This window comes from Carassius gibelio, chromosome B18, assembly GCF_023724105.1.
Source record: "Carassius gibelio isolate Cgi1373 ecotype wild population from Czech Republic chromosome B18, carGib1.2-hapl.c, whole genome shotgun sequence".
In the NCBI taxonomy this organism is placed as follows: domain Eukaryota; kingdom Metazoa; phylum Chordata; class Actinopteri; order Cypriniformes; family Cyprinidae; genus Carassius; species Carassius gibelio.
In genome coordinates, this window is record NC_068413.1 from 4245895 (window position 1) to 4273705 (window position 27811).

Sequence of the window (27811 nt, forward strand, 5' to 3'; positions counted from 1 at the left end):
CGATTCCCTAAAATAGCTCTACTGCGATTGCTCTGGCACATATGCGCCATATAGAGCCTTGAAAACAACCATGCATGATCTACCAAAAAAAAAAAAAAGACTGGACTCCACCATGGAATGACATGGCCTTGGCTGGGATTGTGAGTCAGGCTTTTTTTTTTTTTTAGAATGACAGTCAAGAAAGTTTCCAATTACAGAAGTTCAACTACATTCAAATTGCAGCGGAAGAGGCATACCTTTAAGTCGTACAAGTATTTAGAGTATTCTGTCTAAATGGGAACATGGCTAAACAATGGCAGGTTATAGTTGTTGCATTAATGTTCATTTGCACATGGCTGAAAAGAAAAGAAGTTTAGAAAAGATTCAAGCTTCAAAAGGTAGTTTAAACTGGATTCAGTTCAGACGGGCAGATTCTGATGCTGTACAAGAGGAGTCTGATAACCTGCAGTCAGACTTCTGGAGAACAAATCGACAGTACAGGACCTATTGACACCAGAGCAATGGATCAATGGTAATGGTGCAAGCCAGCACACATAATTTCTATTTGAGTATCAACAACGGCATATACATAAACCACAGAACCTTCACCCACAAACGGGATGTCATCCTATTGGCACTTACTTGTAGGAGGATCTGGAGAAGCTTGCAGACTGCAGCGAGTATTTCAAGTCTCCTTCCCACTCCTGCATTAGAGGGATGTCTGAACAGTTGGTGCATTTTGAACATGTTCCCTCCCCTGTCTTTCACATCCTGCTACAATTGTGCTTCCTTCAGCATTTCTGAGTTCCTGAAGACCTCCTTGTGGAACACCTTAATGGAGCGCACCTGCTTGGGCTATCTGCAGCTGGCTGAGAAGCTCCAAGAGACTGTGCTAATCTATTCTGAGCAAGTATCTACTGGAGCGTCCACACCTGAGCAAGGGCTTGGATCCACACCTTAAAGCAAAGCCATTTAAATTAAGGTCAAATGGAACTCCACACTTATGCTGCTTGAGGAAGGAGAACTTGACCTCAAGGAAGGACCTGGAAACAGATGCTGCTAGAAAGCTCTTCAGGCTGGAGGAAGACAGGGATGATGGGAAATGGAGTTCTGTCACAGATCTGCCTTTTTGTGCAGATAAGTGGTGCTTCACCACTGCAGTCCTCTATAATTACCTCTATCTCATTGACATTGTGTAATGAAGGGTTATGATTTCAAGATGGCTTCCTTCCGCTATAACCCTTTTATCAATCAGTAGGTATTGACAGCTCCTCTGATTAAGGTATGAACATTAGGATAGAAACGGGTACCTGACTGCGCCACAAGACTATCTTGGTCAAGCTGGTTGGGTCTTGTAGGCCTTTGACACTTAACAAACCAGTTCTTGTTTGTTGTCAAACCAATTTGACGACCTATAATAGTATAACCTGGAAAATACTGTCCTTTAAAGGGATAGTTCACCCAAAAATAAAAATTCTGTCATTACTCACCCTCTTGCCGTTCCATTCCTGTAACACATTTGTTCATGTTCAGAACAGAAATCAAGATCTTTGATGAATTCCGAGAGCTCTCTGACCCTCCGTCCATGTCCCTGTGTGGACTCTCAGAAGTGGGGCCGTATCACAGCAATAGAGAAGACCTCTTTATTAATCGGCCAGGGCACTGTTCTGCATAATTAAGTCTACATATCAGGGACATGTAAAATTCCATAGTAAAAACTAAACTTGTATTCATTGTCCTTCTGTCCCCTCCAGAACGGAAACGTCTGCTCTTGCTCTAATAAAATGACTGACACTCTTTTTGTTAAAGACTTTGTCTAGTTTTTCAGAGTGCGAACCATCTACAGTCTCTTCTGCATTTTACTGGTTTTCACGCACCTGGACTTACAACTAGCCTTCATCTGAGCGCAACAATATTCCCTTGCCCTCCAGAATATTTCTCATAAATAAGTGTATCAACCTGTATAAAGTAAAGCATTTTGTGAGAACCTGTTATTGTGGCATAATCTTTATTTGGCATAATTAAAATTTAAACAGTACACTTTAACTGTACACAATTAGTGGTGCTTGCTAAGATGCAACCATTACCTTTATAACCTATGTTTTACAGAAATGTAAACTTCTGTAATTTTGTGTATAACTCTTTCAAAACTATCTATGCTTTGGACACAAATGATTCCCCAAATCTTGAAGCCTGTTGAGGAGAGGTCTGTCGTTACGTTTCTAAGTAAACTTAATTTTTTTCACCTGATAATGTGAAACATTATCTACAGCCCATACTTTGAGGTGGGATCTTTTAACCTGAAATCAGTAAGCAACCACCTAAAACCAATCAGAACACATTAGCAAACACATTACAACGCCCTGGCATTATGGTAGCAGGTTTTGGACAAGAAAGCACCGCTCACATTTTCTCAACAAAATGTACAAATCCAGATTTCTGCTATTGTCCATCAAGTTCCTTATTATGCAATATTAAGAAATGTGCCTTTAAGATGCCTGACCTATTACATAACACACTCACAAGCCTTATTTCAAAGATGTTTTACAAAGACACATCCCTACATGTACATGAAGTCTTTCAGTCTCATACAACAATCATCAGAATGTTCTGGCATGCAGTCTTGGGATATTGCCAGCTGCACTGTTAAGATTTGGGCCTGTGTTTGATCATACAGTGTGTTCTGACTGTACAGCCACCAGTTTAACTCCGCTCTGAAAGTATCCAGTTACACATACACAGAACCAGAGCGAGCATTTAAGAGGGCCACTATGTAACAGGTAGTTTAGAGCGTACAAGAAAGCAAACGCTCAGAAAACAGACAACTCGCAAAAAGGACAACAGAGAGGGAGGGAGAGGAGAAAGTTTGAGTAGAAGAGGAGATAACCAGTCCCTGTTGTGCTACAGAGTATATGAGGAGTCGAGTGAAGGGCACAAGAGTGAAGAACAGTCTGCTTCATAAAGGACATTACAGCCCTACTTAAAGAAAATTGTATCATTATCCATTGAGCTTCATCTGACTTGCAGTGTTGCAGGTAATGTAAATGAATGATATTTCTTATTAAAATCTTTTTGAGGCACTTTGATTTTTCATTTTTCTGTTTGATCTTCTGTCATGATTAAGCTAAACTGAGTTCTGTGTAGTTGCATTGGAGTCTGTCTTATCTATTTTGTCTCTGTAAAATTGTACAGCTTACATTTTTCATCGAAGCACTTCCAAGTATCAATTATTCTTTTGGTGATCACAAATATTTTAAAAGTTAATGTTTTAGTTAAGTACAATGTTTAAATATGCTTTTCAATGTCTTTTTTTATTGCACCACATATTGGTTTGAAATTGAAATATTGTTTATATTTATACTGTTATAAAGTATGATCCACTGAATTTACCATATAGCAATATGTGTCAATTTAATATAAAAAGTGTATTTTTAGCAACTTGCATATTCTATTTTTAAAAAATCCCCTCATCTACGCAGTCATGCGTCAGATGTCACGTGTGTTTTGCCCAGTGTTCCTGAAACTTCATCACATAAGTGCCCAGCCCTCTCAGATGTCCTACTATGTTATTTCTGACTGTTCAACTTTGCCCCACTTCTCCTGCCTGCAGTCATATGACATGGAAAAAGAAACATAAGCTTGACAGTGTCATGGCATAACTGAACTCTGTGACTTCAGAGGAAAACATGTCCTTTATCGGTCACCATGTAGTTACTAATAAATACATTTTTGTCATTTATCAGAATCTTATTACCTAGAAGAGACTTACAATAATCTTGTTAAAGCATTATCTCTTTGGAGCAATTTGAGGTGAAATGGCACAGCGGTGATTGATTTTAATAATTCTCCAATTCATAAATTTCATGGGATATTTCCAGCTGCAGATCTGGACCTGTCTTTGATCATACAGTGTGTAAATTTCACCTGACAGGTTTCAACCTCAAGCCTTCCATAAGGACATCAATTCTCTTATTATAATTAAAGCAGTTTAAGACATTAATTTATTTACTTATTAATTCAGCTGATGCTTATATATACACTGACTTACAATTCACTGATCACAGGAACATTCATCTTAAGTATCACAAATAGCACAATAGTGATGATAATCCATCACATAGCGTAACCTTTCACTTACTAGCCCAGATCTTTCCACCAGACCACAACAATCAAGCTGAAAATGGCATGTAAACACAGCATAATCTGAGAGTTAGCTAAAGATACTCTCTTATGACCTCAATCCTCAGGCGGTGCTTGTATAATGGCAGAGGCTCATCAGGCAGTGGCGTTTCAGTTCACCGTCACACCTGATGGCATTGACCTACAGTTGAGCCGCGAGGTTCTCAAACACATCTACCTATCTGGAGTGACATCATGGAAGAAACGGGCCATCCGCTTCAAGGTAAATCAATCAATCAATGAGTCTATCGATCGGTCTATTGAAAATAATATTTTATTTTATTTTGAACAGAATGGCGTTCTCACAGGTGTGTACCCCGCCAGTCCCTCCAGCTGGTTAATTGTAGTTATTGCAATAATGAGCACCATGTATGCCAGGATCGACCCCTCTATGGGCATGATTGACAAGATCAAAACTTCTCTACCTGTGAGGTAACTTACAAACACGTTCATAAAAAAAAAAAAAAAATCTATGTATGGCCATGATGGTTAAATATAAACACAGATACATAAATCTAAGCCAGTGTCATGCATGATCAAAACAGCTTGTGTAGATGGCCTTGTCTACAATCTATTTTTGTAATAATTTGTATTTTAATATATGTTTTTTATCCCATGTAGTGAATTTATGACCGTTCAGACTCAGACGGTGTTGAGTGCCATCCTGTTTGCCACAGGCCTGTGGTTATCATTCATCTTTTTGCTGCGGTACATCCTGAAAGCTCTCCTTTCCTATCATGGATGGATCTTTGAGTCACATGGCAAAATGAGCGTCTCTACTAAAGTCTGGCTGGTGCGTCTCCCCCGTGAAATACCACATATGCATAAGTGCAGTATAAAAAGAGGCTAGTTTTATGATTTATTTTGTGTTTTAGTGTCTTGTAAAGCTGTTGTCTGGGCGGCGACCGTTGCTCTACAGCTTCCAGGCTTCTCTGCCCCATCTGCCAGTACCGAGCATTGATGACACAATCAACAGGGTGAAATATCATCAGCTGTCGTGAATATATTGTAGAATGCCATCAAGAGTGCTGGTTATTATACACATTAATCTAAAGATTACAATGAACTGCATTGTGGGATTAAAAGCAATAGAAATTAAAAGAAAATCACCATTTTGGGAGTATAACACTGCACTCCATTGGCTGCACTCTATTTTCCCTTATATTATATTTATTATCTTTATTGTTTTAGTATCTTGAATCAGTTCTACCTCTTCTGGATGATGAGCAATATAAACAGATGGAGACTCTTGCTAATGACTTCAAAAGGGATCCTGCACCCAAACTCCAAAAACACCTCAAACTCAAATCCTGGTGGGCCACAAATTATGTAAGCAAACAAAGCCAGAGATCTTCTACCTGAGAGGACTATAAACTCTTGGAAACCCTTTTTATAATTGCTGGCAAACTACCAGGGATGTCTTTGTTTGTGTTAACAGGTGAGTGATTGGTGGGAGGAGTACATCTACCTGAGAGGACGGGACCCCATCATGGTCAACAGCAACTTCTACACAATGGTGAGCAGACATCTTCATGTAGCGTATCTCTAAGAGTGTAAGAAGAAGCCTGTTAGGACATTGATATTAACCTCGATATGACCATGAAATGAATGCAGTTTTCATTCCTGTTTAATATACTTCCTACTGAAACAGGAAGTTGGGGAGGATATATCAAAAAAAATATATATTTTTTTATTTTTAAATAGTCAATAATGTTTTATTTAAATCAAAGCCATGAAGCACAGACACAAGTGGTTTTAATTTTAGATTAATATTTATGGATTAATTTTTTTTTTTTACAATTTTCCCAGGTAAAAAAAAAAAAAAAACAGTTTATTTTGAATTGTTATAAGTCTTATTAAAGTTAATTTTGTCATTCTAACAGGTACTTTAACTTACATTTCAAGTATAAAAATAATCAGGCAACTCTAAACTTAAAACAGGTCCAATGGTGCCACCAACTGACTAACTATAGAAAAAGCAGCATCCTCATTTATCATTTCTCTTTTCAATCTGCCAGGATTTGCTCTATGTGATCCCTACACACAGACAGGCTTCACGGGCGGCAAACATAGTCCATGCCATGTTGCAGTATCGGCGTAAACTGGAGCGAGGAGAACTTACTCCGGTACTTGCACAGAAACACTAAAGCGTTTTTCCATCCACAACATTGAAATACCATGAAAAATATAAATACAGAAACATTTCCTATCATGCTCTCTCTTTGTCAGCTGAGAGCTCTTGGGATTGTCCCAATGTGCTCTTTTCAGTACGAGAGGATGTTCAACACCACCCGTATTCCTGGCATAGAAACTGGTAATGACATTTTTCATATATTTTCAGCTTTATATACTTCTTGACGATAGGCTTACAGTTTCATGTTTTTTTTTTCAAACCATGACATGATGGTTTCTCACACTGATTTGTTCATGCTCAGATTTCGTGCAGCATCTGAAGGACAGGAAGCACTTGGTTGTGTACCATCGAGGGCGTTTCTTTAAGGTGTGGCTGTACTATGGTGGTCGCCACCTTTGGCCTTCTGAGCTTGAGTTGCAGTTTCAACGTATCCTGGATGACAAGTCTGAACCCCAACCCGGAGAGATCAAGCTCCCCTCACTGACCGCCGGAAACAGGTGAAGATGAGCTCACAATAGTCCTGCTACTGTGTACTAGAATGGGGTCCAAAACGGGGTCCAAACAGGTTCAGTTGTAGCGAAAGACTTTAATCTGTTGAACTCATAAGAAGATATTTTGAACTTCCAATATATGGGCAAAAAATACAATGGAAGTTAATGGAAAATTCTTCAAAACCTTGCTTTGTGTTCCACAAAATAAAGAAATGCATGTTTGGAACAAAAATGAGTGTGAATAAAATGCTGAATGAAACCGTTGCCTTTAAAACACATCCAGGGTTCCCTGGGCCAGGGCCCGTTTGAAGTACTTCAATGAGGGGGTCAACCGGGCGTCTCTGGAGGCCATTGAAACGGCTGCATTTTTTCTGACTCTGGATGATGAAGCGCATGGATATGATCCAGAGAACATACGATCCCTAGACCTCTACGCCAAATCACTACTACATGGAAAGTGTTATGACAGGTGAGAACCAGTGGTTTTTCAGTATTATTTATATATGACTTCACATTTTTGATGACCATGGCCAGTTGCTCGTCTGAAACACAATACTCTCGCCTGTCAGGTGGTTTGATAAATCCGTCACTTTGATTGTCTACAAGAATGGTAAAATTGGCGTCAACACTGAGCATTCATGGGCTGATTCCCCTATCGTAGGACATATGTGGGAGGTAAACAATGAATAATAATAACTGTAAATATGTATAACGTAATTAATACTGTAGGGATTAACAGACATTTTAACTTTCTGTTAAGTATGTTTTAGCTACAGACTGTTTTCAACTCGGTTATACGGCGGAGGGACATTGCAAAGGAGATATCAACAAAAGCCTGGCACCCCCTACCAGACTACAGTGGGACATCCCAAAAGCAGTATGAATTAACCCTTAAATCTTAGTGTTTGTCATGGGTTTACAGAAAGAAAAAACCTACAACTAATTCTAATTGGGTGTTTCATGTACATTCTGACAACTGCAAGATCTTTTTTTTTTTTACACTGATAACTGATCAAAGTTCCTTGTGTTGTTAGTGCCAGGAGATTATTGAAGGTTCTTACATGATTGCAAAGAGAATTGCTGACGATGTGGATTTCCATGGCTGCTTGTTTAATGAGTTTGGGAAGGGCCTGATAAAGAAATGCAGAACAAGTCCTGATGCTTTTATCCAGCTGGCACTGCAACTAGCTCACTACAGGGTACAAGCCATGCATATTTACATATAATCGCTCTGCAATAATGTGTCTGTATATTGTGAACAAACCGTTTACTGAAGGATGTTTGTTGGAGCAGGACAAGGGTGAATTCTGTCTGACTTACGAATCATCCATGACGCGCATGTTCCGCGAGGGCCGGACAGAAACCGTGCGCTCATGCACCTGCGAGTCTTCGGCTTTTGTAAAAGCAATGGAGGATGAAAGAGCCACGGTGAGAGTAATATATACACACCTGACCCAGTCATAGCACTACTTTAAAAGTTAGCATAATGCTGCATAGACAATAAAAAATTCAGTATCTTTCAAATATCCAGTGGAATATGAAAAATCTGCATAGACAATAAAAAAATTCAGTATTTTTCAAATATCCAGTGGAACATGACATTTTTTTTAATTTGTAGTCATTTTCAACTTTTTTGAAAATTATATTGTCTGAGTTTTGCTTGTTTACCAGAATGAGCAACGGTTAGTGCTCTTCAAGAAAGCTTCAGATAAACATCAGAACATGTACCGTCTGGCCATGACTGGAGCTGGGATCGACCGCCATCTCTTCTGCCTCTACATTGTGTCCAAAGTAATGGGCATTGACTCACCCTTCCTCAAACAGGTGTGTATAAGTATGTCTCTTGAGTATAAAACATGACATACCTGTTTCATTTTTCTTAAGTCTCAAAGACACCTCTTTTGAAAGGTTTTGTCAGAGCCCTGGCGCCTCTCCACCAGTCAGACCCCTCAACAGCAGCTCAATCTCATCGACATTCAGAAGTTTCCCACATATGTGGGAGCCGGAGGCGGCTTTGGGCCCGTGAGTCTCACTCACACCCCCTACAGTACAAGTTGAGGAAATAATGAACCTGATATTTGATCATTTTTGATTCAAAAATCTTTATACACAGGTTGCTGATGACGGATATGGAGTTTCTTACATTATTGTTGGCGAGAATCTCATTACATTCCACATTTCCAGCAAGTTCTCCAGCCCTGAAACGGTAGGTGAATTTCAAAGTGCCACTTTGTGAAAACATGATCCTGACAAATTATATATATATATATAAATATATATATATATATATATATATATATATATATATATATATATATATATATATATATATATATAAAATGTACAATAAATAATCTAAATACTCTAAATTACTTTAATAATTCTTGATAAGGGTTATAACCGAACATTCAGAGGTTGACCAAAATTAACGATCGAGTTTATGCAAATGTTTATACAAAAAAAAAAAAAAATTCAGTTGTCATTTATTTGACTTCTGTATTAAGAGGAATTGTTAAAGAAAATTCTCAATTAAATGTTAATCCTTTAAAACCAATATTATGAATGATAATTTAGTATATTACACTTCTGAATCTGTTCCTATCTTATCTTTTTCCTTTCTGTCCTCAGGACTCGTTCCGTTTTGGGCAGAACATCAGACAGGCCATGCTGGACATAAGAGCTCTGTTCAACCTAAAAGAGAAGAAGATGTGACTCCCTAAAAACAGGAAGATGCAACTTCAAACTGACCCGAACTGAAAGCACCATTTTAAAGATAATAATCTGAACAAACACCACAAATAGCAACCAGTAGGTTATGTTAGTATTAAATAAACCTGTAAATATATTGTAGTTATTAATAGTAAAAAATGCTTGTGATGAATCAATGCACTAAATATTTTAGAGCAAAGGGGTAAAATAAAGTGTATAAAATAATACTGTATTTATTTGTAAATATATTAGCATCTAGTTTTTGGCAGATGACTGTAAATATTCTATTTGTGCATATTTACTTCTAGAATGTACAATTTACTGTGCACTTATTTAAACTGTAAAACTACACAATAAAATCTGGATCTCAAGAATTAAAAAAAAAAAACTGAGATTTATTGAAGGGGTTTCAAGGCATACATATATAATGATTAGCAAATATGAGAGCACGGAGCACGAGAAAGTATGACCTTTGTACAGAATATAAAAACAGCTCTAACACAGAACAGAACTAATGATGTGAATATCATACAATATAAACTGCATCTCCAATGTTTAGCACATTCTTTGGGAAACCTCAGCACCGCCACTAAAGGCAGAAGTGCATTTCCCAAAATACGAGGACTTGATTTATTAGAGAGGTATTACCTTGGATTCCTTCAGTCCAATGTTTCCACCGAACAGTGATGGAGGGTTATTTTATCCAACATATGAGGGATAATACAAAAATAAAAAAGCACTCCTTTCCCGACTCTTCCTCGTCACTGCAGCTTCATTAACTATTGTTTCGAGGCAAAGATTACGATGTGATCTACCACATGGGCTGTGCATACTAAGAGGAAAGGCTAAAACACACCATGGCTAAGGATGAAACCACAGGTGATGTGTGAGCAGAAGAAATCTGGAAGTAATCAACAGTATCAGAGAAGAATTCTACTATTAATAATTCATTCTACTTGGAAGCTGCCTCACAACCAGGCGCATGTTCAGTTTATGTAACAGAAAACTATAGACATAAAAAGGCAATCGAATTTGATTTGTTAAATGTTCTTCTGCTTTATAACTGTGTCCATGTAGAGGAATCTGCCTGAAGGCCAAGGTGGGCAGACGTTTTATATATCATTACGCTGATATATTTCAGGTGAGGCTAGAGTGTGCAAGCCGTACGGGCCGCTCAGGGGTCACGGGGTCAGGTTTAAGACGTTGCTCCCGGGGTGGTGTTGACATTCTGTGTGGCCACCTGCGGTGCGACTTCGATGATGCGGGGTTTGTCGATGATGCGTGCCGTACGGTTGCCTTTCTCTACGATGCCGATGATCCACGCCTGGTGACCCTCGCCGTACTTGGGAGATTTGATCTCGGCACAAAAACGGGCCGCTTGCTCACGAGGAAGACAGATCAGCAAACCCCCTACAGAAAATTACAAGAGACAATAGCAAAAGAAACATGCGTTTAACATTCAGACTGCCATTTTCTGCAAAGACAAAGTGAATATGTAAAAACGGCTTATTGAATACACACTTAACACAGGGATAAAATAACGTAAACATAATAAAACTAGAAGTAGTTAAAATAAAAGCCATAGCATGAAAAAAAAAAAATTTCTAAAAGTTTTCACATTATGATAATAGGAAATGTTACTTGAGCAGCATTAGAATGACACTGAAGTAATGATGCTGAAAATTCAGCTGCGCATCACAGGAATAAATTACATGTTAAAATATATTCAAATAGAAAATAATTATTTTAAATTGCAATATTACACAATATTTGCTGTATTGATCAAATAAACACAGCCTTTTGAAGCATAAAAAACTTACCGATACCAAACTTTTGAATGGTTCTATATATTATATTATAATTGTTTTTGTTTTGTTTTACAATACTTTTTTAATATTATTTTTAAGTTGATTAGATTTTAATTTTGTTTTTCTTGTATAAAATGCACATTTCTTTTAATCAATTGGAAATGAAATAATATTAGTTTTCAGCGTTTTTTTTTTTACATTGTGTGTAATTTATTTATTTTTATTTTTGCACATATAAAATCCACACTTTTTTATTCAATTCAAAATTCAATTATAGTTTATCGTTTCGTTTATTACTTCCCATGTGTAAAATGTATAAAATTCATTTAAAATATAACATTTTTCTTTTTTTCAGTTTTTTTTTTAATTGCTTATTTTTGTTTGTCATTTTTGTTTGTCATATTTAAATGCATAAGATTTGTATTAACCCATAATTCCATTTGTTATTATTTATTATTTCATTATTCAGTTTTCATCATGCAGGTAAAAATGTATTACATAAAAAAACAGCTATTTTTAAAGGAGCGACACAGGTCGGATCTTATACCTGAGGTCTCTGGGCAGGTGCCGTGCATGAGGCCAAACATGTTCCCGCAAGCTTTGCTGACGGCTGCCATCTTGGCCAGAACCGGCAAGTTGTGAATGACGAAGGACACCTCTGTACGCTGCTGCCGGGCCAGATTCTGAGCGTGACCCAGGATCCCAAACCCTGTGATGTCAGTAGCTGCGTGTGCATTGAACGTGTGCATCAGCCCGGCCGCTGGACAGAGAGACACAGAATAAGGTCAAACGTTTGCTGGAGCCTGTTAATTATGAGCCACACACACATAGATCACACACTGACCTGTTCTGTTGAGTCGAGCCATGTTCAGCATGGCCTCCTGATAAGCCAGTTCAACATCCTCCTGAGTGACCACCAACTTTATCTTATTCCATTTCTCTGGCTGAGACCGAAGAAAAAGATGGCAAGAGTTAAACACTGTCCAAACTCAAATATGAAACTACAAATGTCTGAAACACTCACGATGTCTAGCCACTGGTGCACTGCGACCGCCACTTGTGTTCCCAGAGGTTTGGTAAGAACCAGCACGTCCCCTGGTACTGCGTTGTCTGGCCTATAAACACACGCACAAAGTTAGAGGACTGGACAGACATGTCGGTTGATTATGAGGAAACCACTGACTAGAGTACATAAAATGACTCACATAATGAACTCATTGGGTTGGCACACTGTTGTGGCCACGCCTCCCAGGACTATCCAAGGATTGACCACAGTCTGGCCTCCTGTAACAGAGGTTCCCGCCTCCTCAGATGCATCCTTAAACCCCTGGATGACCAGAGGCATGACCTTATCACGCTCCTATAAAACACACACACTATGTGATTTCTGTCTGTCATTCTGAAAAATACAACATTTTGAACCTAGTAAAGTCTAACTAAATTGTATTTATTAATTTATAATAGAACAGCTTATTGAACCTTTGGACAAAAAATACAAACTAATGTTTTGTTGTTTTTAAAGTATCATATTTTATATATCAGGATTTATGGCTCATACAGTATCATATAGTAAGAATATGGAGATCATGCTTGAGAGAAAAAAATAAAAATAAAAAGTTTTATTCAAAGGCCCAAAGTGAGCAGAAACATGCAGTTAGGTGCAAAGTAAAGCTTGTAAATGGAAATCAATAGCAGTATTACATTATTAATACAAAAAAAATGATATAAATGTCAGCTGCGGCTCTATACTATATTTAAATGCTTAGTTTTTCTAATCAAAGCTCTTTAGTTTTCATTGTGAGCAGGACAAACATCTGGTATCCTGAAGTGCAATGCAATGATGACTGAGAGATAAAAAAATAAACATCCTAAAAAGCCTGATGAATCATATTTGATACCCACATTTTAACATGACCTGAAGGTGGATGTTTTACAATTACACTACAAGAACTTCTACATGCTAAAAAGCATAAACTATCATTCAGACGGAAATGTGTTTTGATCACGTTGATAATTTAGCGGTCTTAGAAATGGGCTTTAAATATTGTATGCATTTAAAAGGTTTAAGGTTTAAAAATGCATTTACTCACAGGTGAAATGAAGACAGTTTGTATTGTTAGGTGAACTTTGCTTGTACATTTATAGGCCAGTTTCACATCTCATTAGCACATAAGGCTTTTTCCTCCGTCTCACCTTTTCTGTAAGTTTGTTGCTGACGCCTAGCAGCATCAGCATGTTATCGCACTCTGTTACTCCCATGGCATACAGATCACTCAGCACATTGGCACACGCAATTCTTCCCTAGAAACCAAGAGAATTCATTAAATAAAAATAATAATAAAAATCAGATTGTGACAAATTTTCAGTCTATGGTGCATTTGATCTATTATGGCATTCTGAAATGAGTATTTACCATCATATATGGGTCGTCCACTATGGGGTAGATATAGTCTGTGGTCTGCACAAGTGACAATCCTCCGTGTCTCAACGGAATCACACAGGTGTCCATACCAATGCCTATTTTAAATAAACATAGTTTTGCCTTTAAAAATCATTAAAACTTTCATTTCCAGCTGTGAGTGTGTGTGTGTATAGTCATGTACCTAGTCTGGGCATTACAGCCCCGAGGAACTGCTCATCTTCCTGATAATGGTTTTCCTGCAGGGACTCTAGAAGTTTGTGGAGCACATCTTGAGGGACTTTGCAGCCCATTCCCTTGAGCTCTGTGAAGCGTGTCAGTCTGAAGTTCTTGTCGAGTTCATAACTCTCGGGGTTAAAAGACTCCCGCACCGACATGTTCAAAAAGCGTCGCTGACACACGGTAACACACCTCCTTCAGACTATAGTAATCACAATCTAAAGAAGAAAAAAAACAAACATTAAAGTGTTTAAAGGGATACAAATGAGGAAATTATGTGTGACCGATGTGCAAACAACATGAAACAAGTCATTATATTAAATATAGCATAAATACTCTACTGTTTCACCCCAAACTTGAATCAAAATAATGCAAAGAATGCACGTTTTGTACAAATGTCTTTGCACTGATGCTCAGAGGTGATGCTCCCCTTTAAATACATCAGCTGTGTTCAAAGCTCTTGCCTGTCCAGCCTGCATTGTTTACATGGCCACATGTTTCTCTGTTTAACTGTCCTGTTCAACACCCGAACAAACGTATAGAACGCGTTCTGCTCTTTATTTAGACTTTATTTCATGTGTTGTTTAAAAAATAGATTGTGTAATTCATTTTTTTTATGCGCAAATAATAGGTTTTGTGTTCTTGGAATTCTATAGTTCGAACTACACTTATGTGGCGCGCGCTCTCTTTCCAAGAAAGATTCTTCTTAGTGACTCGGTTTGTTTGAATTCGCTTCAGTGAGCCGGTTGAAAAACGAGTAAACGAGTCTTTTTAGCCATTATCCAAAAGTTATACAAATATTTTACACGTATAATAGCGTTCCAGAAACGAAGTAATACAGTAAAATGAGGGGGGAAAATACCAATAATTCAATCAGCGTGCACAATTAAAAAAATACTAAAAATCTAATTAAATTTATTGTATCGTTTCTTTTTCGTCCATTTTTGTTATGCTGGATTACCAATACATTGTTTTAAGCGAAAAATAAGACAGTGTCTTCATAGAGTTTCATTTATGAATGTAAAGATTAAAAAAAAAACAATATGACTTACAGTTCAACCAAATACAATTGCTTGCAACGAGGTTTGGACGAATCATTAAAAAGAATCATGTCAAACGAACGATTCCTTTGAGAACCTCTAAAACACCGCTGCACGCGCCGATCCAACGCAACGCCCCCCGCTGCACGATTACATTTAATCGCATCTGATATATATGATATAACCTATGCATGTTAAGAAGAAAACGTTAGTAACATGAACACGAATATCAAGCTGGCCAAAGTGTTTATAAAAATGTCGGCGGTGGAAAAAATTAACCCTTAAAGCGCCCGCGCCATGATTGCAGTGTGTACAACAGTGTAACAATATAAAATTTAAATTATTTAGTGTACTTTATACAAATCCCGCTTATTATGTCTTCTACTGGAATAATTCAGATAGCTCTCCTTACAAGTAATGCATTGAGGCACAGTTATATTCGTGTCCCATTTCCCCTTTAATTCAGCTGTTCAGTTTGTGCTTACCGGTTTCGCTCGATACAACAGAAGCGACGTTCCCGCAATGCACCGCGCGCAGAGAGGGCGCCTGGAAAATGTGCCTGAATAGACTGACACTGAATAACAATAGCCTTAATCTTGACGAACAACACCATATGCATGAATCGTACAAAATTGTTTTAACTGTTCAGGCGATGATATGTCCCTTCCAAACAACACTGCGAACTAATAAGAGTTCTGGGGAGATATTTTAATTAAAAAGTCGAAATTCTTGTGGGGTCCTTCTTTCCCGCGTGACGTCATCACCTCCCCTTTAAGGCAAGAGGGTCTGGCTGCAGACATATGGGCGAGTGGAGCTCCACTCAAGAGCGGAAATACGTCACCTCCACTAGCGACGCCGCCCGCCATGTTTGACCGGGCCACACTTTCCGTAGAATTACGTCGCCTCCACTAATGACGCGGCCGCCATGTTGGTCCGGGTAACACTTTTACGTAGAATTACGTCGCCTCCATGGGGGCGAGTGGAGCTCCATTTAAGAGGGAAAATATGTCACTACCACCAAACTTTCGTTTTGTATTACTTGTTATATACACGTATAAAGGGTGCGTTGCCAATTATGTCACCTCTTTGTACGTAATGTTAATATGTTCTGTACTTTTATCTTTGTTACTTTTACCTAGTAGAAATAAAAATATATATATATACTAATCTTTTACGGTTTATGACAAGACAGCATTTTTTTATCCTATTTTTATGCACTACAGACATCAATTTGTTCATGTTTGTTTTACCAGTGTACAACTGCCAATGTAACATTCCATACTTTTTAGAAAGTTAACCTTGTGTTTTTAATATTTAGCAGTGAAAAATAAATGAAATATTAAATAAATTATTAAAATAATACCTCAACCAGAATTATGTGTTGAATTTTGTATTTTAATCAAAATAATAACATATACAAAATAACCACAGTAAAATAATGAAGAATAACTTCCACAATTTAGAAGTTTTAATGGTTTTTGAGTAATAATAATAATTAACACATCTTACACTACATTGAAAACACATGAACTGCAAGTGACCATAATTGTTCCTGTAGTAACACAATGTGTTCACATGCACATACACGTTACTCTTCAAGACCTCCATTGTCTGTGAAGCAATCCCAGCTACAGTAGCCAGGGTGGTCATCTGAGGAGTAAAACCCCAAAAGCACTCCTTGTTGACCATTTTCCTGGTGACCAGCCCCACAGTCTTTGTGAAGCTGGCTGCACTGTAGGCGACTGCACCTAGAGATTATGTACGGCTTTCTGTACTTTAGATAGTGTCTCTTTAAATATCTTCACTGCACCTGTTCAGTATCAACAAAAAAAAAAGTTTCATGTTAAAGAAATGGAAGAGAGTGAGATTACTTAGTCTAATTGTTATAGCACAAAAACAAGAGGGTTGACCACACTTACTGAAGTCACCATCAAGCCAGCTGAAGTGTGCCTCCTGTTAAATATGCTCCTGACTGACAGTGTTGTTAAATCTCTGGCATGAACAATTACGTCAGATGGGTCAAGTTTAATTACAATACTGACATTTAATTATCATTAATGTTAAAGCAATTTACTTGTTGCTGAAGGTGCCTGGTCCACCACAGTTGTGCTTTGTTGTTCTGATGCATCTGATTGCTGGGCTGGGGACACAAAGAAGACATGAGCACAGCAAAACTGGAACAATACTATGTCTGTGTGCTGACGTTAGGTAAATTCAACATAGAATAGTACTGCATCATTCACCTATGACAGTCCCAAAGCAGACAAGGTGATGGTGCTCGGAAGTTTCAGTCTCTATTTGTGGAGGAGTTATGAGGATGGAGAACACTTGATATACATTTGATCTGAAACAAAAAAAGTAAAACAATAGAATAACAGAACAACAAAATAGAAAAAATAAATATGTTAATGTCACATGTAAAAAGACCTTGACTTCTAAGGTGGCAACATACATTTAAAATGTAAAGAGTGCTGCATCTTCTATGCCAATCCTATCCCTGGAAGTGAATGAAAAATTAAAGATGAAAACAACCTCCTCATATGATCTTTTTTAAATTATACAACAAATGCTAAAGGAATACACATACAAAACGATCGTGTCCTTTCATTATTCACTACGTTATTTTACCACAAGCCACCAAAAACTAAGTTACACCTATGCTATCCATCATGTACTAAAGGTAAAAATTTTAAGAGCAAAAAATTAACAAATAAGTTTATCAGAAATGTATTATCCAAACTGTACTTCCCCAGTCAACTGAAAGTATGTTCTTCAAGAATTTATTGAAGAAGAGGCAAAGAAAATAAGGAAGCTTTATTTTACTTATCCAGTTCTTCCTAAAGCCAAAGAAGTAACATTTAAAATTCGAAAGGACATTTATCCAATCACTTCCTACAAGAAAGATTTAATTGGGAGAACAATTCATGCGGGTTCTGTGAGAAAGATATTGAAACTGTTGATCATATGTTTTTGAAATGTGAATCTGTACAGACTTTTTGGCTGGAATTTCAAAACTGGCTTCATTTCAAACAGATATCAATACACCCTTTGACTGTGATCTCAGTTAAGGTTGGAGTACTGTTGAAGGAAAAGATCCTAGACTTTTTGATAAATAACTTAATTACTTTGTGTAAATACTAGATTCATAGATAAGTAGATAAGTAAGATAAGTACGTTTTTAAAGGTTAAACCTCACTTCAGCGGATGGAAGAATGAACTAAAGATATTTGCAAAGTCTCTTCATTACAGGATTGACAGGAACGCACAGAAACTCTTGTATGCTTTGAACTAGTTTTTGTTGTTAGAATAAGACCCTAAGACATCTTTCTTTTTCTTTCCGTTATTTATTCTGTTTTATCTTATGGTGTGATTATTGTTATTTGTTATTTTTTTCCATCTTTTTTCTTTATATTTGTCTGTATCAACATTAATTATATGTGTTCAGTTGTTGAAATCTGGTGTAAAGGTTTGTAATTGAACTTGATAACTTAATAAAAAAACACATTGGACAGACACATTGATCTATAAATTACTATGTGGTGTATATATGATCAGTGGCCAGACATCAACATTGCTCGCAATATAAATCTATAAATCCATAGTGTTTATTAATTCTTTTGTTAGTAATTTCACGTAAGCCCTGTGCGTTTTTCTTACACTGCACGTTACAACAACGTCAGTTCACCATTTTAGCGATGCTGAGATAAAATTACCTGAGTTTAAGTTTGAAGTACTCCCGGCGACGCCATCTTGATGTTTTCAAGTGGAGGTGACGTATTTCCGGTTTGAGAGTGGAGCTCCACTCGCCCATGGTCTGCAGCCAGACCCTTCTCCTTTAAGGGCGATCGGAGTGTGGCAACAAAAAAATTCCACATTAGTTTGTACCTTTAAACTTCCTGTGGTCTTGCCAGTTGCATTAGGATTGCGTTCCTTTTTTCATTCTTTTTTTTTTTTTTTTTTTGCTTTGTTAGCATATTACTTTTGGTTACTGTAACTGATCACTTGGTGATAAATGTTTTATTATACATTTAATTTTGTTCATTTATAAATTCTCCATGCAAATATACAAATATGAATACATAATAAAGAAATATAACAATATAACGTTAAAACACAAATTCCAAATTTGCCAACAAAAAAAGCCGTATTTTATTTTTTTAATTTTATTTTTGGTATAAATATCTTTATAAGTGTGAGGTTAAAAAGCAGAAAACTTCATTTAATTATGTTTTCCTTTTTGAATATGCATACTTTGCTGCAAGTCTAAAATATGTTAGTTAATGCAATATAGAAACTTGAGGAACACTATTAATTGAAAGGTTTAAACTTGAAAGGTTTAAACTTACAATTCTCATTTAAAAGTAGTTGTAAATGTAATAAAATGTTGTTGTAATGGTTTGGTTTACATACTAATTTTATGGCAAATTTAATTAGTACCAATATATTCATTCAGCATTTAAAAACTATAATAAAGTATAATTCAATAGATGAATAAAAGAATAGACAAGTTTAAAGATAACTTTGAAGCCCACCAAATAAATCATTAAAAATTACGCATTTGAATCAAGTTTAGGTCAACCATGTAAGGACACAGCCATATTTATTTGGCATCTCGGACCAAACAACTTTCCACTAATAAACATAAAGTTGATCTTTTTAAACAGGAATATGAAAAAGGAGGCACAGACACAACATTTGTGCTCTTAAAGGAATATTTCCCTTTACGCTCTACCAACAGCATCAGCGGCATTCGCTTTTGACTCATATCTCAGTTCATAAAAGCAAACATCAGTTTGAGTTGACAGTTATGCACTTACAGTGGAAGTCTATGGGCCAGGTGTAGAGAGTAAGTGCATTTCTGTATGTGCGTTTATATGATTGCTTTTACAAACGGAAACCAGATGCTGTCCAAACAACTTAACTTGTATTTAACCCGGATATTAACATGAATAGTTATTCAAGCATTTGACCATGAGGTAAAAACCCTTTGTTACACAGACGATGGACAATGTTCACTCATGTGTACACATTCAATAGACACTAAATCCTCTTAAACAGGAGGTCAAACAGTTACAGGTTTACATTACCAGTCTGCCAGATTATATAACCAACAACACATTAGTAAGACTATGTGCAGCAATTATAACATTAAGTACTATTAATATATAGAAAATGCCGCACATTTCACCAGAAAGTGTCAATAAACAGCACAATCGTGAAATGACATCAGTTTGTTGCTTGGCATGGCAGAGTGAATTAAAGGCACAGTCATGTTTTCTCAGCAGTCCTGCTGATATTTGTTGGTGATGCATTTGGATGAAGCTGAAAAACTCCAAACACTTCCAGAAATTCATAGAAGACAACTAGTGACATCTGGGACAGACGACCCACTTTAAAATGATCAAACGAGAATACTTGTGTTATAAAGGTGTCTATAGCAGTCAAAAACACTAACTGATCAGCAAAACGTTGCTGTTTCCTTCCAAACTAATTTTCTGTCTGTTGCGCAGCTGACCGTGAGAATTTCAAAGCCGCGTCTCTCCATACGTGCTACAGTCTAGACGGACAAAACAATTAAAAATGACTCCTTTGCGAGGGTCGGAGGTTGCATTTTGTTGAAAAACAAACTCTTCTCAGGCAGTGTCCATAGCAACTAGACATTCTGTTCTCTCAAAAGCAGCACCTGTGGTACAGAAGAAAGGCTTACTTTAGAACAATGGCACTTTTTGAGAGTGAAATATTAAGGATGTGCATTGCAGTACCATTTTGCATCACAGTTTCCACTTTATCAACAGTTTGCTGACATTTCTCTGAAAAATAGCACACAGAAATAGTAGTGGGAATGTGTCCTCTGAAGATATTTAGCATGTTTTATAATAACATGTATCATTCTATTAAAGAATGCATGGGATATCATGAGGTGAAGGACACTCCTCAATCTAAAGCGCTTTCATTCATGCTGTGTGTTGGTTTGGGTCAATGTGTCAGAGTACCTGTCTTGTGCGGAATATCAGTACTGTCTGAGGCCGTCTCTGCTGCAAATGATTAAAAATAAACGATGACACTGAGGCATTTGTTAAATTAACATTTAAATGATCGATTAATTGTTTCATCTAGCAAACCATCAATCATGAAGTAACAGCTTTGTTGCAACTTTTAATGCTTGGAAAATGCATGACACCACAACCTCTCTTTCTTTTTCACTTGCTCTGTATGGATTTCTCTTTGTGTCACGTTCTCACCTCTTTTTAAGCGTCGACGTGCGAGTTTAATCTGGTCTTGCAGAATCTGGACCCAGTCTCTGGGGCCAGGAAGCTTCTCAATTCCATTGGCTGTGCAATACTTTTCTGTAAACACTAGATTCAGACACATACAAGTAAAAAAATAATAATAATACAGATTTAGTTTACTTATTGGTTTATATAAACTGAAAAAAACTATTTTCACATTTCACTAATAAAGAAATGGAAGTAACACAAATTATAATAAATAATTTTCTATAATAAAATTTATATTTAATATATACTGAACATACAAATGCAAATTTTAAACCCCGTTTCCACAGTTTTATGAAAGACTTTAAACTAGGCATACACAAAATTAAAACGTCAACAAAGAAGCAATCAAAGTTTGTATTTATTTACTTGTAATAATAATTTATAATAATAAATACATTATTTTTATAAATTTCACAATTAATAAAAAAAATGCAAGAACATAAATAATAAGTAAATATATATTTATATATTTCATATATTCCTTATTATAATACATCAAATCAAATGTTACATGATTTTTACTCAAAACTAACATCACTTTAACATTTAAGTTTGAGTTATCTCTTAAAACTTAACAACCATCTTCCTTTGAAATGTTTTATATGAAAAATAAAATATTTTAAATAAGCACCACATGGTTTGATCATATATTATCTAATGCAATGACATTTTTAAGTGTCCAAATATTTTTTTAGGGGCACGTATGTATGTTGTTGTGTAAGTTCTGGTTTGGTTCAGTTACATCCACAAACCTTTAATGGCTCCGACGATGTTTTGATCGAGTCCTTTCCTGGTGTCGTTCAGACCTCTCTTCCTCTTGCCGTTGGGCAGTGAGTTTGCCAGTGTGGCGTCATCAAAGAACGCACACACCAGTTTCCTGAAGAGCAGGCTGCCAGAGCGAGTGTAGTTCAGTAAGATAGAGTCCAACTGTGCTTTAGGAATAAATACCTCAAAATCCTCGGCCAACTGCACCTCCGGCTGGGAAAGACAGATGGGCGGGATATTAAAAAAAGGAATTAATACATCCTCATGCACTTAGGAATTAACACACAGGCCTACAATAACACACAAACTGTAATGATCCAAAATCTTAGTCAGGTGTGACAAAAGTAGATCATATTAATAATTTTTTCTGAGACATATGCTCATGCATACACACTCTTGTCAGAATAAAAACATAACCTAGACAATTGTGAAGCCACATTTATGTACTCAACCCCTTCTGTTGTTTCTAACCTTCACTCATTCTGCTGAGAGAGGAAGACATGGCCAGCTATCAGTCAAACACAGTCCAAAATCAGAACTTGCCAAGCATGAAAATGTGCTTTGGCAAGTAAATAATAAAATAAAAAAGTTACTGGCTAGCTCACTGAATGCTTCTTTTTAAAGAATTTAATCATGCAAGCTTTTAAATCACAGTCTGACATAGAGAATATTAAAATTTGAGGATTGGTGCTTCCTGCCGAGATTTTTTTATATTTGTGTATGTGTATATATATATATATATACACACACATACACACACACACACACACACACACACACACACACACACACATACAAAAATTCTTACTAAATTCTTAATAATCTCAATTCTTATTGAGTTTCTTACATTTTAGACAGAATATTATATGAATGAATATATGAACAATTATTACTTTAGTAAATACTACAATACTTAATTCACTTAAATTATAAGTAATAATTAAGTAATTATTTTTTAAATAGTGCTGTCATATGATTAATCGAGATCAATCACATCCAAAATAAAAGTTTTTGTTTGCATAATATATGTTTGTGTATTGTGTATATATAAATACACACACATGCATGTGTATATTTAAAAAAATATGTTATGTTTATATATTAAATATATTTGTAATATAAATTATATGTATATGTTAATACATGTAAATAATTTCAAAATATTTACTGTATGTATGTGTATTTTATAGACAGACAGACAGATAGATGAGTTAATTAAAACTACCCAGAATGCCAGTTTAAACATTTAACCCAAGCACTGGCTCAAAACAACCCGATCTCTGGGCTTGTCCATAATTCACCCAGCATGAGTTGTTTTTAACTCAGCATTTTTTGAGCAGTTTTTCTTCATTTACCAATTCATTACCAAATCTATTCACACATGTACGGTGGTGTACCTCTGTGGTGCTTTGGCCTCTGGTGACGCTGTAGTGAGAGGGAGAAATCTTAGCACTGGGAATGGGATCTGGGATAAATGATGTCAGTGGTGGGGGCGTGTCCTCTCTTGACTGATTACACTCATTAACAGCATCGGTCTCAGCGGGTGGCAACGGAGATGTGCTTCTTTTAGTGGGAATGGTCAGAACTGTAACTCTGTGACCCGGCCTCCTCTTTCGGCTCCTCCTCCTGGAGATGGAGGTTCGGGATGAGAGCAAGACCTGAGAGCCCTGTTTGTCCTGGGATCCTGAGAGTGCAGCGGAACACGGGTCAATGCAGCTGTAATGGTGTTCAGAGGAATTGGAGGGTAGTTCTGTTTGATTTACCTCTCTGAGTTTGGATTAGTTTCCTCATGGTACGTAACTCCAGCAGAATGGCTTGCAGGGTGCTCTTGCAGTTGCACATACAGCAGCTGGGCTCAGTTGCCATGGCAGCAGGCGCAGGGGGCAAGGCCATGTCTGAATCATAACACACATGCATCGTCAACACCATGGCCATCACTGATGATGTCGGACAACAAGAGGCTCCAAGCACCTAGCACTAAAGCTGTCTGACTTGCTGACTCCAGTGTGTGTGTGTGTGTGTGTGGGTGTGTGTCAGACTGACAGTGAGGGAGTTATTGTGTCTTTCTGTGTGTATACAGAAGGAAGACATTACGTGTTTGCTGTTCTATCCAGAGCTGTCTAGACATTTGCTGCTGCAGTGCCAGACAGCACATCTTTCTGTAGCCCACAGTCACATAATACAACTTCCCCTGGAAAGAATCCCAAAGGGGTTCAAGTATTTTCTTCCTATGCTTCTATCTGAAGTTACTATAAGCAGAAGCACGGCTGAGTTTAATACCAGAAACAAAAAGAAAAAAAGAAAGAAAAAGCAGTTTCACTAAAGGCGTCCAACCTCATGATAAACTACAGTAACTAGAGATGAAGAGATAAAATAAGATAAAATAAAATAATAAATGCACCAAAATAATAAAACAAAATAGTGTTAAACTAAATGATAAGAAAATAAATGTACTAAAATTATCAAATAAAATAAATGCACTAAAATAAAAAAAGGCTAAAATAGGTGATACAAATTAAATTAAATTAAAATAAATAAGTGAACAAATATACAGTGGTCCAAATACCTACAATGTTTCAATTTCGCTGCATTCAATTTTGAAATTGTCCAAATGATGCTACAATGATATAATAATGAATATTGAGTAAATGGGTAAATTGAGAAAATGTGCTGGCCATAAATATTTGTTACTAAGCATAAAACTGTATTTTGCATAAATAAATAAATAAAAGAGCATTTCTTTAGCTCAGACAGTAATGCACAACCATAGCAATGCCAAGGTCATGGATTCAATTTCCAGGAAGTGGATGATTGTTTTAAACTTGAATACAATGGAAGTTACTTTGGATAAAAGCTTCTATATAATGTTAACATGTAAAACCTAACAAACTTTGTTTCAGAAATGTTGTCTTGGTTAGTGTGCAAGTGCTATATTCCTATAAAATAAATGCTACTTATTTTGACAATTTGTCATCTAATGCAATGCATTTTTGTTGTTTTGAAATGTCCGGAGTTTTTAGCATGACTTCAAATGTCAAAATATGTTTTGGGGCCACTGCATATAAATATTGCCTAATCATAGTTGTGAGGAACACAGCTAAGCAGGCTTTGTTTTGTTAAATTTAACAAACCTTCTAAAAAGAATAAAATTGCTTCATCGTTTAGAGACTCACCATTAGCTTTGGAGTGGTTGAGCATCCTCTGGGTTTTGGAGCGGGTGCCGTACTTCCCATGAGTCATCGGGACTGAGCTCCAGCCGTACTGCAGATGTTCAGGGGCCGGGCTCTGAGCCACAGGCAGGCTGAGAGCCTCTTCCTGAGGCTCCTGTTTGAGGGTCTCCCCCTCTCGTCCGACCCGCTGGTACACTCGTCCTGTCTTGTCACTCAGCAAGCGCATCATGCCTGTTATCTGCTTCTTTATCTCCATCCCTTCATCACCTAACCAGACTGAGAGACACGGTTAACACACAGAGCCTGCACACAGTCATGAAGTGTGTCATGATGAACGACAACTACCTTCAGTCTCAGAAGCATCCAGGGCATCTCCTGCAGTGTCATTCTGGTCTACATCACCCATTTCATGGCTGAAATCTAAACGAATCACAGAGATTTCACATGAGGTCATGAAAATTTTGATTTAGAAATGGGCTTTTTAGCCTTTTATTGAAAGGAGAGTAGAGAAAACAGAAAACTACCTATCTGTCTATCTCTCTATCATCTAGATCATGTCTATGTCATGTCAGTGGTTTAAAAAATATGTTTAACACTTCAGTATCAAGTAAATTGCTAATGAATAGATTTATAAAAACTGCAAAACAAATCCACAATTTGATTATAACAACATATTTGATTAATGTCCATAAAAAACTGGGATCCTCAGATATAAGAGACGCATCAATATACATTAAATGAATGTAATAAAAATGCAAAGAATATTGACATGAACAGTTAGATTCCCTTTATTAAATCAGCCATCAATATTCAATCAACTGTGTTGACGATGCTCAGTATTTAAAAAAAAAAAGTCTTTATTATTATTATTATTATTATTGAGTTGTGTTTATTTGTATGATTTATTTCCCCCAAACAGATATACACAGTGCTGAGAATGAAGATCACCCAAGACAAAATAAATTATACACCATACATGAATGGTTTAAAATCAACCCGTTTTATCAGTTATGACAATAATCTATTTTTGTTTTTCAGCTATATTATATACATATATTATTAGAACTTTTTTTATGACCGTGTACATTGTAATATACTAGAATTTACATCAATCTGATTTCTGACAGTGCATACGATATCAATAAATAAATAAATATGGGAAAATAAAAAATAATCGAATTGTCTTGAACATGAAACATAAAAACAGTAAAATATCAACAGAACATGAGGAGTTTTCAGTCATTTTAACAGTTCTATTAATTTTTAAGAGCACAAATATTGCATATACTAAGTTCTCAATTGAAGTGAGCTGTTCAAATAGTTATAGATGAAGTACAGAAGGATGCTGCTTGACATGTCGTGATGTCACTCATACAGCAGCTGTGATGAAGTGATGCTGCAGGACACCTGTAGACTGCTTCATCACGTCCACGCAGCAGACAGACCTGTTCCGTATTCCATCACACTTGAAGAAGTGCATAGGAACAGACTAAAGGCATCAGAAGATGGCATTGGTTTTACTACGAACGCCGCCGACAGACATGTGATTAAACACAACGAACGATCCACACGATTCGAACAGAACGACGCTTCCGACATTGTGACGATGCGAGCAGGACAATGAGGGAGCGATACATTGTATCACAGGTGCACTCCAGAGTGCTGACGTAACGCCTCTGTTGTCTGTGTCATATGTCTGCTTACCTGCATCATTCACCAGTTTAAAGCTCGGAGATTTCCTGCTCCTCTTCCTCTCCACAAACTCCATTTTAAGAGCAGAGCGGTGAAGAGACAGAATCCAGTCCAGTTCATCAGCAGCACACAGGCTCTTTAATCACTGACTAACTCATTAAGTCCAGCTGATGATGAGTGAAGCGAACCTGAGCTTTAATAACAAGCGCGGGTCTCTCTGGACTGATGATGATGATGGTGGTGAGGAGGAGGAGGATGGACAGGACGCGTTCACATTCTCCTGCGGGGCTGCTCGTTTATGATGTAAATAAATAAACCTCTTAATTCGTTCAGAATTCGTCACGTCTATTCCTTTGCGCCACCTGATGGTCGCTAGTATTTGTGGGGTCCAGATCTACATTGGACAGCCTGGAGGAAAATGACTCGGTCAATAATGGCTTTCTGTTGTCAGGAGGAGAAGAAACTTTCCTGTCAGTCTTGGCAGTCGGTGACTACTTTCACAAAGGATAGCCTAATGTTGAAAGTGTGTGTGTGTGTATGTGTGTATATATATATATATATATATATATATATATATATATATATATATATCATAAATGTTCAGACTATCTGTGTTTTAATAACGGAGAAAACGAAAAATACATAAAATACATCTGAAATATATATAAAAAAAAAAAAAAAAGAAGAAAAAAAGAAATAGTGAATGACCACTGTTCAGTTAACAGGCATCATGGACTAAATAAAAAAAAATAAACACAAAATGTATTAAAAAAATTAATCAATTAATATAAACAATTAATATTTCAATGCAACTGATATTCGTACAGTAAAATACAACATATGTTTAATATACGAGATAAACAAGTTTCGTGCCAGCTGATTTTAAAAATATACAAATACACCCTCGATTTTTGTTTTCTCTTTTTAT

The 27811-nt window shown here is 36.7% G+C and overlaps 3 protein-coding genes and 1 pseudogene across 9 annotated transcripts; 2 read left to right on the plus strand and 2 right to left on the minus strand.

Moving 5' to 3' along the window:
• Nucleotides 1-122: 122 nt before the first annotated feature.
• On the plus strand, nucleotides 123-1658 carry LOC127977084 (uncharacterized; annotated as a pseudogene).
• A 1025-nt stretch (nucleotides 1659-2683) lies between these two features.
• LOC127977595 (carnitine O-palmitoyltransferase 1, liver isoform) lies at nucleotides 2684-9873 on the plus strand. The gene is made up of 19 exons (XM_052582548.1): nucleotides 2684-3014; nucleotides 4227-4381; nucleotides 4451-4590; nucleotides 4780-4951; nucleotides 5034-5135; nucleotides 5350-5487; nucleotides 5597-5674; nucleotides 6177-6284; nucleotides 6388-6472; nucleotides 6594-6789; nucleotides 7067-7252; nucleotides 7353-7458; nucleotides 7544-7660; nucleotides 7818-7982; nucleotides 8077-8211; nucleotides 8455-8607; nucleotides 8692-8805; nucleotides 8897-8989; nucleotides 9412-9873. Exons 2-19 carry the CDS (start codon nucleotides 4241-4243, stop codon nucleotides 9493-9495), a joined length of 2313 nt encoding a protein of 770 aa, XP_052438508.1. The 5' UTR covers nucleotides 2684-3014; nucleotides 4227-4240; the 3' UTR covers nucleotides 9496-9873.
• Nucleotides 9869-15755, minus strand: LOC127977597 (selenide, water dikinase 1). Of its 4 annotated transcripts, none has more exons than XM_052582550.1 (9): nucleotides 15464-15755; nucleotides 13904-14156; nucleotides 13714-13817; nucleotides 13494-13601; nucleotides 12506-12660; nucleotides 12325-12415; nucleotides 12145-12244; nucleotides 11848-12060; nucleotides 9869-10902 (listed from the first exon to the last, which is right to left on the minus strand). In XM_052582550.1, exons 2-9 carry the CDS (start codon nucleotides 14094-14096, stop codon nucleotides 10688-10690), a joined length of 1179 nt encoding a protein of 392 aa, XP_052438510.1. In that variant the 5' UTR covers nucleotides 14097-14156; nucleotides 15464-15755; the 3' UTR covers nucleotides 9869-10687. The 4 variants fall into 4 exon arrangements, with proteins under 4 accessions (XP_052438510.1, XP_052438511.1, XP_052438512.1 ...); XM_052582551.1 differs by having other exon boundaries at nucleotides 15391-15470; XM_052582552.1 differs by lacking the exon at nucleotides 15464-15755 and adding an exon at nucleotides 15332-15456.
• A 3791-nt stretch (nucleotides 15756-19546) lies between these two features.
• Nucleotides 19547-27333, minus strand: bend7 (BEN domain containing 7). Of its 4 annotated transcripts, none has more exons than XM_052581744.1 (10): nucleotides 26896-27330; nucleotides 25537-25611; nucleotides 25195-25467; nucleotides 23785-23916; nucleotides 23419-23705; nucleotides 22009-22234; nucleotides 21221-21334; nucleotides 20972-21010; nucleotides 20741-20788; nucleotides 19547-20661 (listed from the first exon to the last, which is right to left on the minus strand). In XM_052581744.1, the coding sequence occupies exons 1-10, from the start codon at nucleotides 26957-26959 to the stop codon at nucleotides 20612-20614; spliced, it is 1308 nt and encodes a 435-aa protein (XP_052437704.1). In that variant the 5' UTR covers nucleotides 26960-27330; the 3' UTR covers nucleotides 19547-20611. The 4 variants fall into 4 exon arrangements, with proteins under 4 accessions (XP_052437704.1, XP_052437703.1, XP_052437702.1 ...); XM_052581743.1 differs by having other exon boundaries at nucleotides 20972-21013; nucleotides 26896-27327; XM_052581742.1 differs by having other exon boundaries at nucleotides 20651-20788; nucleotides 26896-27333.
• Between the last annotated feature and the right edge of the window lie 478 nt (nucleotides 27334-27811).

Excerpts from the sequence above, each read along its gene's own strand:
- LOC127977595 (XM_052582548.1), top strand. The coding sequence starts at position 4,241 with ATGGCAGAGGCTCATCAGGCAGTGGCGTTTCAGTTCACCGTCACACCT. Across the intron at positions 5,675-6,176 it reads ACAGCAACTTCTACACAATG|GATTTGCTCTATGTGATCCC; the intron begins GTGAGCAGACAT and ends TCAATCTGCCAG. Across the intron at positions 6,790-7,066 it reads TCACTGACCGCCGGAAACAG|GGTTCCCTGGGCCAGGGCCC; the intron begins GTGAAGATGAGC and ends AAACACATCCAG.
- LOC127977597 (XM_052582550.1), bottom strand. The coding sequence starts at position 14,096 with ATGTCGGTGCGGGAGTCTTTTAACCCCGAGAGTTATGAACTCGACAAG. Across the intron at positions 13,818-13,903 it reads GGCTGTAATGCCCAGACTAG|GCATTGGTATGGACACCTGT; the intron begins GTACATGACTAT and ends TATTTAAAATAG. Across the intron at positions 13,602-13,713 it reads TGGACGACCCATATATGATG|GGAAGAATTGCGTGTGCCAA; the intron begins GTAAATACTCAT and ends CTTGGTTTCTAG.
- bend7 (XM_052581741.1), bottom strand. The coding sequence starts at position 26,959 with ATGGAGTTTGTGGAGAGGAAGAGGAGCAGGAAATCTCCGAGCTTTAAA. Across the intron at positions 23,706-23,784 it reads ACTAATCCAAACTCAGAGAG|GATCCCAGGACAAACAGGGC; the intron begins GTAAATCAAACA and ends CTGCACTCTCAG. Across the intron at positions 21,335-22,008 it reads CATCGTCGGAGCCATTAAAG|TGTTTACAGAAAAGTATTGC; the intron begins GTTTGTGGATGT and ends GTCTGAATCTAG.